General features: G+C 44.6%; 2 protein-coding genes across 8 annotated transcripts in view; one reads left to right on the forward strand and one right to left on the reverse strand.

The window, feature by feature from the left end:
- TRIM55 (tripartite motif containing 55) overlaps positions 1-3,295 on the forward strand; it is a 51,548-nt gene extending 48,253 nt beyond the window's left edge. For 5 of the 7 annotated variants that reach the window (XM_050940969.1, XM_050940968.1, XM_050940974.1 and 2 more), the window contains one exon: positions 1,359-3,295. In XM_050940969.1, the coding sequence (XP_050796926.1) occupies positions 1,359-1,478 (120 nt within the window). In that variant the 3' untranslated portion in view covers positions 1,479-3,295. The remainder of the gene's footprint in view (positions 1-1,358) is intronic. The other 2 variants (XM_050940970.1, XM_050940972.1) reach the window with 1 other exon arrangement.
- A 1,687-nt stretch (positions 3,296-4,982) lies between these two features.
- On the reverse strand, positions 4,983-6,946 carry CRH (corticotropin releasing hormone). Its single transcript, XM_050941413.1, has 2 exons — positions 6,650-6,946; positions 4,983-6,056 (listed from the first exon to the last, which is right to left on the reverse strand). The coding sequence occupies exon 2, from the start codon at positions 6,039-6,041 to the stop codon at positions 5,511-5,513; it is 531 nt and encodes a 176-aa protein (XP_050797370.1). The 5' UTR covers positions 6,042-6,056; positions 6,650-6,946; the 3' UTR covers positions 4,983-5,510.
- Positions 6,947-10,023: the final 3,077 nt, after the last annotated feature.

Consider the following 10,023-nt stretch of genomic DNA (forward strand, 5'->3'; position numbering starts at 1 on the left):
TTGCACTCTCGTTGAAGTGCACAATAGGTTTACTCACTGGAAAGCATTGTTTATTGAAAATTTAAATGTAAATAATATGGCCAAATTTGTACACCACATTTTGAACCTGCAACAGAGATGCATCATTTTGATAATCTTGTCCAAATTAAGAGGCTAGATTAATCTGTCTTTCAAGTTTTAGGGACAGATTCTTAGCTGGTGTAAATTGTATTACCCCCATTGAAACCACTGGGGCTATGTCAATTAATACTCGTTAAGGATCTGGCCCTTAAAAATAAACTGAAAACTTCAATTAGATGTAGGAAAAGAAACAGGAAACTACTTGTGTTCATGTCCACAAGACTTTAGGACTTGTCCTATAGTGGTATGACTATTGTCCAACTAGACAGTAACTGGAATGAAGCCCATTAGCCAACTTACACATAACAGACCATCATTTCTCACTAATTCCAGTATGGATTTTAACATTACATACTTACAAAAATTGCTTGGAAAATGCCAAATAATCATCCATCCTATGCTGTAGTTTTTCATAAGTATCTGTGATATGTTGTCAATACCTGTACATATGTTTGCACCATGATTTTGATAACTTTACATTATGCAACTGTTAGAAATGGTTGAGGCATATTTAGTGTTAAAGGACACAATTCTACCATCCTTACTTATTTTAAATAATACCTTACTTGCAAACAGTCCCATTGAAATCAAGTATATTTCCCACAGTAGGATACTCTTAGGGCTGGTCCACACTACGGGGGGGAAATCGATCTTAGATACGCAACTTCAGCTACGTGAATAGCGTAGCTGAAGTCGAATATCTAAGATCGGATTACTCACCCGTCCTCACCGCGCGGGATCGATGTTCGCGGCTCTCCCTGTCGATTCCGGAACTCCGTTGGGGTTGATGGAGTTCCGGAAGTGATATAAGCACGCTCGGGGATCGATATATCGCGTCTAGATTAGACGTGATATATCGATCCCCGAGCAATTGATTTTAACCCGCCGATACGGCGGGTAGTCTGGACGTAGCCTTACTCACATTGTGTAGTATGGGAAATATACTTGATTTCATGTAAGAATTGAAGGCCTTTTGAGCTATGCAAACACATGGAGTGAAATCCTGGCCCTATTGAAGTCAATTGCAAAACTCCCATTGGCTTCAACAGGCCAGGATTTCATTCATGGCTCCTGCCCCCAAAGGCTTTTCATGTTCATTATCTTTCCTTCTTTCTACTTCCTGTCAAACTTTATTGATAGAAAGAAGTCAGTATTATAGAACCATATTGCAAACATAATCCCAGCTTTAAAAGATGAGCTTTTCTTCTTCCCCTTGTAAACATTTTCTTCTCATACAGACTGGGTCTGAACTATCCCATCAAGGACAAGTGGAAGACGTTCCAGGGAGCAATGAAAGAGCTGATGAGCCGGCTCGTCATGTCTTCTCTTTCTCCTGGTTAAACTCATTGAATGAATGATGACTATCATTCCATCTGGCTTTGGATGTGCTTACCTAAGAGGAGCCATGAGGCAGCAAGTGACCTGGCTGGAACCAACAAGAAATAGTCCATATAAGGGACCTCTTGATCAGGTTTAATTCCAAGGATGTTATTTGAATTCCATTATACTGTATCTGATACTTTTAGATTAGAGTGATGTTTGGAAATAGATGAATAAAGGGAGTGGGAAAACTGGACAAATAGATATCTTGATGAAATATTATACTAAGTTTGACTGTGTCCAAGTAAAACCTGTTTCAGAAAGGAGAATGTTGAACAGAAGCTTCATGCTATAATTACAATTGCAAAACTAGTGAGCACTATGATTGTCTGTAGCCAGCCTGGGTATCCTGCTGTATTTTTGTAAGTGCTTACCCAACACTGTTAGTTGAAATATGACTAATGGCATCATTTGTCAATGAAAATATGACCCCCTCACTACTCTTAATTACTCCAGTTGGAGTAACTCCATCCTTTCAACTTATTGCTAATGCTTGTGGCAAATCCTTGATGAAAGCCACAAAATTCAAAGGTAAGTCTAAAATTCCACTCAACACAACCACTGTGCTGAATGACTCCGGCACAAGTGGTGCTACTGCATGCTGATGTGCAATAACTGAGCATAAATGAGGATGGCAAGAGGAGCATTTCACCTTTAGATTTGTGTTTTCCAGCTGTGGTTGATAGGTCACAATGAATAACACTCAGACCACTCAGAAGTGTTATTTGGTGTTATATTTTATATACCTGTAGACAATAAAGATATAGGTATAGGAAGCACTTGATTGGAACCCTTCCTGAATTATGTGGGATACTGATCTATATGTGGTTCATTATCTTTACTTCCCCAAAAGGCAAAGAGAGGGTTCTGAATGAGTGTCAGCTTGTGCCTGTCTATATCTATATCTGTTATACCTATAGCTTCTCAACTTCCTTTAATACATGAAATCAACACTCTCACTTTTATCATAATGAGCAATTTGATAGGAAAAGGACAAGATCTCAGAAACCAGGAAAGACCATTCTGAGCTGAACTGTGATGAGTTTATTGCAAGTATCTCTTAAAGATTGCATTTGAAAGATTATAAACCTACGGAAAAGGCTACCACAGTGCAGAGAGAAGCATACTACAGATATTTAACTAATGAAACTGATTACATAAACTGACATGCCTTTTCTAATGGTGAGCAGATTGACATTGCATTTGCTTCTGAAGGTGAAATTCTGGGAGTTTTCCCACTGACTTCCTTGGGGTCAGGATTTCACCCTAACACTCTAAGAACAGTTTAATAAATGATTACAGAACTGAATACTGTATTTCCTAATGCGTGCTGACTGTCATCATCTCTGAAAGAGTTCAATAGTCTTTGAGAGTGATCAATATCTTACAAGGTCAGGGTCTGAGAGCTGGATCCAAAGCCCACTGAAGTCAAGGGGAATCTTTCCCCTGACTTCAGTGGGCTTTGGATCAGGCCCTGAATACACAGCTCTTCTTATAGCACCATGACTGACCATGAAGACATGGTACCACAGTCAATAGCATGAAATGGTTGATTAATACATGCTAGAAGGCAGTATAGTTTAATGTGAGAGCCAAGTAATTCATACAAAGCCCAATTCTGACAACAGTTTGCAGTGTACCCTTTGGAAAGCCGTTTGCCATCTATGTTGTTTCTGTTTTTCTTCCTGTAAAATGGGACTATGAAGGATGGGTTTGAGGATCAATTAGTTAATGTTTGTGAAGAGCTTTGAAATAACAAAGCCTATGTTAAGAGTTATATCTTCATTGAACAGCAGTAAAATTCATCACCACATCCAGTTGTGTTTTTTCCGCAAGATTTTGTTCTTGTTTTTTGACAAGTTATTCCTAACGAATATTTGCAACCAATACTGAGACTTGTCTTCATTGGTTGCACAAAATCCCTTTGAACTCTTTTTTTTCCTGATGATTCATAAGATAATAGGAGAAAGCTGACTTCATAAATATGAATGAATTCAGTAAGGAACTGTCCCTTTCCCGTACTCATGCGAATATGAGAATTTAAAGTGTTTAACAAAATCAATAGCACTTGAGTGATTGCCTTAAACCAAACATTTTAAAAATCAGTTTCATGACACCATAAAATGCATTTCTCTGCTAGAGCGCAGCCTGCACACAGATGCATCCCCGAACTCAACGCTCATTCGTGTTAATTACAGGCCCAGCAGATTCTGCCGTCTAGCCATTCACAAACTCCAGCTGTAGTCAATGAGAAGTTCTTACGTACAAGGATGGCAGTGTAGGGTCCCAGGAGGAGAATATACTCCAGAGACTGAACCCTCCTTTTAGATCAATTTAATTCTTTGGGGTTCCCATTCGGCCAGTCACACGATAGACCCTTCAGGGCATGTTACAGAGTGTGAGGTGTCATCCCTAATTAGAAACTTCCATAAAAGTTTGTGCTCCCCCCAAGAGATTGGAACATCTGCTTTGAAGTTAACACAGGACCTTAGTGTGCTAATGCTGGAAGCCCAGTTCTCCGTTCCCCACCCCCCCAAATTCCCAGTGGTGTCGGGGAGTTAAGTGTGTGGCGTGCAGGACTGGGCGTTGTGTGTGTTTAGACCGTTCAAAAAGGCGTTCAGTCTTCCCTAGTGACTCTTTCGGCGCTGTCGTGGCATTATACGCTACGTCAGAAGTGTTTAATCATGCAGGGGATGGTTGAGGTGCTGGACACACAGCAGCTCGCTCAAACGTGGCCTCTCGCTAGACTGTATGGCGAGGTTAGCGGGAAGGGGGCGAGTACATTTATGTCTATTTAAAGCGTTTTGTAGAAACGTTTCTTCTCATGAACAGAATTGGATTTTTTCGACGTTAAGCGTTCAACTTTACAAAACAATCACCGGTGGCATTGCCAAGCGTGTGGCTTAATCCCCGCAAAACTTCATGTAAAATAGTTCTCAGGTGCAATAATCTTCCAGCTCCTTAGGGTTTTTGTAATTGCGTCCCCGTAAACCCAGCACAGCCGCCCTCATTTTGTTTAAATGGGAGACAAGAAAAAAGGGGAGGGAGATAGACTGGCTGTTTGAACGACAGGTTCTAGACTGGAGTCATTTTCTTTGAACAGAGCTGAGTTAAACAATTGAATTCGGGAGCGGAGAGTGAAAGTGCTGCTAAGTACCCTGATGGATGCATTTTCTGTACATGGAGTGCATGCGGTGTTAAAGCATATAACCGGGAGAAAGCATAAATATCCCAGAGACCCTTGAACTGCACTGAAGTCCAGAGACCCTAGCTGTATCCTCAGGACATACCCTTAGCAGTGTCCTATAATTGACACATACTCATCTAACACCTCTCTTCTTTTGAGCTATCAGCGTGCAAGTTGTTGACGAATCCTCCGTTTCATTTCAGCGCTGTTACGGGCGGGTGGGTGTAAAAAAAAACCCAAACAAATAGCTCAGGAAAAGCTTTTTTTAATATATACCGAAAGGAAACCCCTGCTGAATCTATAAGACCATATGGCAAGAAAGTCTATAAAACCACAGTTACTTTGCAGCTTTTATTAAAAATATAAATATTAAACATTCTCTTACACAACAAAATTGACCGAGCGCTGAAAAGATGTTTTATTACGGAAATGGTGCAGGAAAAAGTTGAGTCGCAGAAGTTTACAGAGATCCACCCACCCACGCACAAACACACACCTTTTCCCACAAGAAAAGTATCTCTCTTGTCCAACGGCTTCTTTGAAACCTTTCTTCCGCTGTCCCCCTCCTAAGTAGCGATGTCACTAGAACAAGTTTGAAATGGAAAAATAAAGGTGAGAAAGTTACAAACGACACTTTTCTCGTCACTGCACGGGAATACACTGCTGTGCATGCTAACCAAGGGACATGGGCTCTGTTCAGCGTACACCCTCTATGTTTAAAGCTATAGAAAAATAAAGAGATGACATCAGAGCAGCACTATGGTATATAATACTGTATCATTTTGTGCTAACTGCAGAATCTCTTTGGCAAGGCGAGGCCGCTTCATTTCCCGATGATCTCCATCAGTTTCCTGTTGCTGTGAGCCTGCTGCGCTAACTGTTCGGCTCTGGCCATTTCCAAGACTTCTCGGAGGAGGTGGAAAGTCAGATCCAGGGAGATCGGGGGCTCCTCGGATCGCTTCTCCCTCTCCATCGCCTCCCGGGGCAGGCTCTCGGCTTCCCCCTCCCCGGGGCCGGCCGCACTCTCCAGCGAGCGCTCGGGGAGCTGCTGCAGCTGTTGCACCGCTGCTCGGAAAAAGTTGGTGGCGGGGGCGCCGGGCGGTAGGCGGCTGCTGCTGCTGCTTCTGGAGGCGAAGAAGGAGGCGGTGGGGCTCTTGTTGAGGTTGCCCAGCCGCAGGAAATACTCTTCTCCCATGCGGAGCAGCACGGGCAGGCTCGGCGGCGGCTGGAGGAAATCTGGCGGCAAAGGAGCGCTGGCGGCGGCGGGGGGGCTCTTGCTGAGGGCTCTGCAGTCATGGCAGGGCAGGAGAGCAACCAGCAGGATCCCTGTGGAGACCAACAGCTGGAGCTTCATGATCAACGCCCAGATCTGCAACAGGGGACAGAAGCGGGGGGAGGGCGGGAGGGGAAGGCGCGGGGCGGGGAGAGAAAACCTGCCGCGTTGGAGTTAGACTGTCGGGACAGGAGCGCACAGCCCGGTGGGTGCGGCTGGCCGCCGGCCAACCCCAGGGAGGGAGCCGCTCGGGCCGCTGTCCGAGGTGCTGAAAGGATCAGCCGCCCCCTGCGCCCCCCGGTCTCTGGCCCTGCCCCGGGCGCGGGGGAGCTGTTCCCTTCTCCGGTTGGCGTCTCCAGGCGTCTCAGAGGCGCTGGAAGGAGCAAGCCCCCGACGGCCCAGCGCCGTAGCACGGCTAGCAAGCGAGGGCCGGCAGCCATCCGGGGCCGGGCCGGGCAGGGAGCAAGTGTCCCGTTTAAAGACGTACAGCGCCGTGGCTGCTTCCCAGGCAATATTCCACCCGCCGCTCGGCCCCTCGGTCATTGCTCCCTCCCGCGGGACCCCCCAGGAGCTGGTTTGCCAGGCTCCTTGGAAGTCTCTGCAGCCGTTTGTCAGCCAGAGCCGCACAGCTGCGCCCGGGCAGGCAGAAGTTTGCTTGGTTGCGGCTCAGGCCGGTGATCGCTGCCTACCTCAGAGATGCCGCTGCCGGTTCGTAGGGCAGGCGGAGTCTGTCCGCACTGGGGGCTCGCCGAGGTCCCGCTGTCACTCTGTCCGTGCCGTCTCTTCCCCAGCTTGTGATCAGATTTTCTCCTAATCAGAGCCTGGGTGCGTGATTTTATAGCGTAGACCCTCTTCTGGAATCACGCAGCACTTGCCTAATAAGCTGACGCTTTCTTGACAGCCCGATTGCGTGCCCCGATCCACTGCTGAATAAATCATGGGGGCCCTTTCGGAGCAGCAATGGGCAGAGTTTTGCTATCACAACACAGAATCTCACATCCAATTATATCAACAGATATTTATCGCCTCGTTAGTGACGTCAGCCGGAGCTGGGTCGGGGGAGCTGAGCAGGGCGCTCTCCCATTGACAAAAATCCTTGAATGAGATTTCCCAACGGGGGCTGAAAGCAACAGCGGCCGACTTCTTACTATGAAAGGCCGAGCGGGTAGAAAACTTTCCACTCTAGTCCCGCATGAGAAGTACCTGTCGTCACCCCGGATCCAGAGCCGGGCAAGGCTGCTAATCAGATTCAGAGCTTGCACCCTGGCTTTGTCAACCTCCCGAGCGAACTTCTAGTCAGAATGATGAACAAGAGACAGAGTTTGTTCTAATGCCAACACAGCTCATCGCCAGTACCGATTTATATGTAAGAACAAGTAAAACACCCCCATAGAAAAGTCCCAATAAAGGACCCCGAGGCGATATTTTACCAAGATTTCCCATCTCTACCTTGATGAGAGGTCCGAGATGCTAATGTCCAGTTGAATCTCTTAACACACTTAGCTGGTCTGAAAATTTAATAATTGGTAACATACCCTCAAGTTAAGTTTCCAGTAAAGCGGGAGGTAAAATCCAGCCAATGAGACTCACGCACTACTGTGTTTTTATGGGAAACCTACTGTTTGAAAACACATAAGCGACATCAAACTGTGATACGCAAGATCTGCTGTCGGGGTGTCAGGTTTGCTGGTGTCTGTGTTTGCAAGTCGTAGGGCTAACGTTACCGCTTCAGGACGCATCTTTAGAGAAATCAACGCCGGCATTTGCGATTAACTTGAGACGATCAGATCGGTGGCAGGTAGGAAGTGTTATAACTAAGACTATCGAAGTGTCTTATTCAAAAAACCCTGCAAACGCGACAGTTGCCATTAGATTGTATATTAACCGGGTGATCCGAATTTCTGTATTAACAGTGAGTAAATCAACCTACATATAACGATCGGGATTTATGGAAACTTCCCCTTCGCTTATCTCTTGTTTTCTGCTTCATCGGTGAGATGTAAGGCGCCTTGCGATCTGTGTATATACCACGCTGACATTATTTTCCTATTGAAAAAACGTTGGCAGTTTCACGAGACCCTTGGTTTTGCCGTCTAGAAATTAAAAGCACATGAGTGAATGGCTGTTAAAACGCATTCAGTGGCATTTGAGGGCAGTTGTCTGGATGAAAATGATACTATTGTGTTTGATGATACACTTGTTTCTTTGCTGCGCGGCAATCAGAAGAACTCTTCAAGCCTTTCTGCAGTTGATCAGACCTCAGGCGGGCTGTGAGGAAGGGTTGTGAAGGGATGTCGTGTGCGTTTCATCGCAGGCACACTCGCCAGCAGGATGCTGCTGTAGTGCCTCAGACAAAAACTAGAGACCCATGAATTTGTGGTAAGAAAAAGAAGAAGCCTCGATTAACTCGGGCTGAAATTATGCCGTTGATTAACTGTTGCTTAGACAGAAATGGCTTAACGTGGAGGTTTTTCATCCTTAGTTCGTGACAAATAACGTCGTTTTAATGGATTAAACAATCAAATTATTTAGATGTATAGCAAAAAAAGGGGGGTAATGTGCTCTAGGCATCATTGTAAAACTGCAGTGACAAGGGAAAAGGTAACCACACACGCTCCTCCTAGAAGCCAATTTAATGTTATTTTTGAAGCACGTCAATACTGGGTAGTTTTAGATACCATCCCCCCTGGCGACTTCAGCCCCAAGTCAGTGAGTTCTTACAGTCCCCTCGTGTATTATTTTATTTGATTATGTTTGTATTACTGTAGCACTTAGGAGCCCTAGTCATGAACCAGCACCTCATTGTGCTAGGTGCTGTACAAAGATTGTAGAAAAGGAAGACTCTATTCTCTAGGAGCCAAAAGTCTAATCTGAATACATCTTATGCTGGTGAAATTACAACTAATATTAAAGTGCATATCACTATATTAAGATTATATTAAAGGAGAACTTTCATATTGCAGCAATTTTGGGAAAATAGATCACTGACTTAAAAAGATACTGGCAAATATTTTTCTGAGTTCCTGGTGTTGGTTCACCTACTTCCTCACAGACAGAATTCTCTCTTTGCATGATCCTGCAGCACCAAAACTTGCTCTTATGGAAATGAGTGCAATTCATTTGTGATAACATCTTGGGTCAAAATCTGATCTCATTTACATGAATTCAGTCCCCACTGACAACACACTTTGGCCCTATTGGGATCCCACTGGAGGTGCAGTAGGGCTGTAAGAGACTTAAATACAAGGGATCAAATGCTGCCCTCTAAACTGTGTGAAGAACCCCACTGATATCAGTGCATATCTGAGGGCAAACTTGCCCCAAATAGTTTTATTGGGTTCCAGGGAAGCCAGTAAGCAGATGCTTTTCTGAATCAGGGTCTTAATTAGCAATGGAGGTGGGAACATTATGAAAAACATCTGAATGGTAAATGGATTTCAGTTTCCAGTTGGCTGTATGAAAAAGCCTATCTATGAGGCATAAACATACCAAAAGAAGGCAAGTTTTGATGGTGTAAGTTGGCACAGCTCCATTAACGTCAATTGCACTATGCTGATTTCCACCAGCTTTTTATCTGGCTTTCTGAGTTTAGAATTCCGTCTTCAAACCCATTACCCTCTAGAGGAACATGCCTGAATTTTGCAGGTGTTTGAAATCCAAACTCAGACCTGAATCCAAATTTCACAAGTGGACCTTACCTTTATAATGGGTAGAACCAAAACCCCACCCCACATCCAAGACATTTTTGTTGGTTCAAACTGCTGATCACACCTTGGGCCCTTCTGTAATTATAGTTCAGAATTGCAACTTGACCTTAGGTATTGCAACTTGCCAGCCCTCTGTCTTTGTTTATCTTGTCTAGATTGTAAGCTCTTTGAGGCAAGGAATGTCTCTTCCTGTATGTTTGGCTGGCATCAGAGGGGCAGACTGTGCTAATCTTAGTTGCACCCCTAGATGTTACTATTAATAACTCATATAAACATTTAGGAGAGTTTCATAACAATAGGAATATCTTGCCCCTAAAGTAAGTTTGTAAAATAATAAGCAATGCATAGAACAATTA

The sequence above is a fragment of the Gopherus flavomarginatus genome, chromosome 2 (genome assembly GCF_025201925.1).
Source record: "Gopherus flavomarginatus isolate rGopFla2 chromosome 2, rGopFla2.mat.asm, whole genome shotgun sequence".
NCBI classification, from domain to species: domain Eukaryota; kingdom Metazoa; phylum Chordata; order Testudines; family Testudinidae; genus Gopherus; species Gopherus flavomarginatus.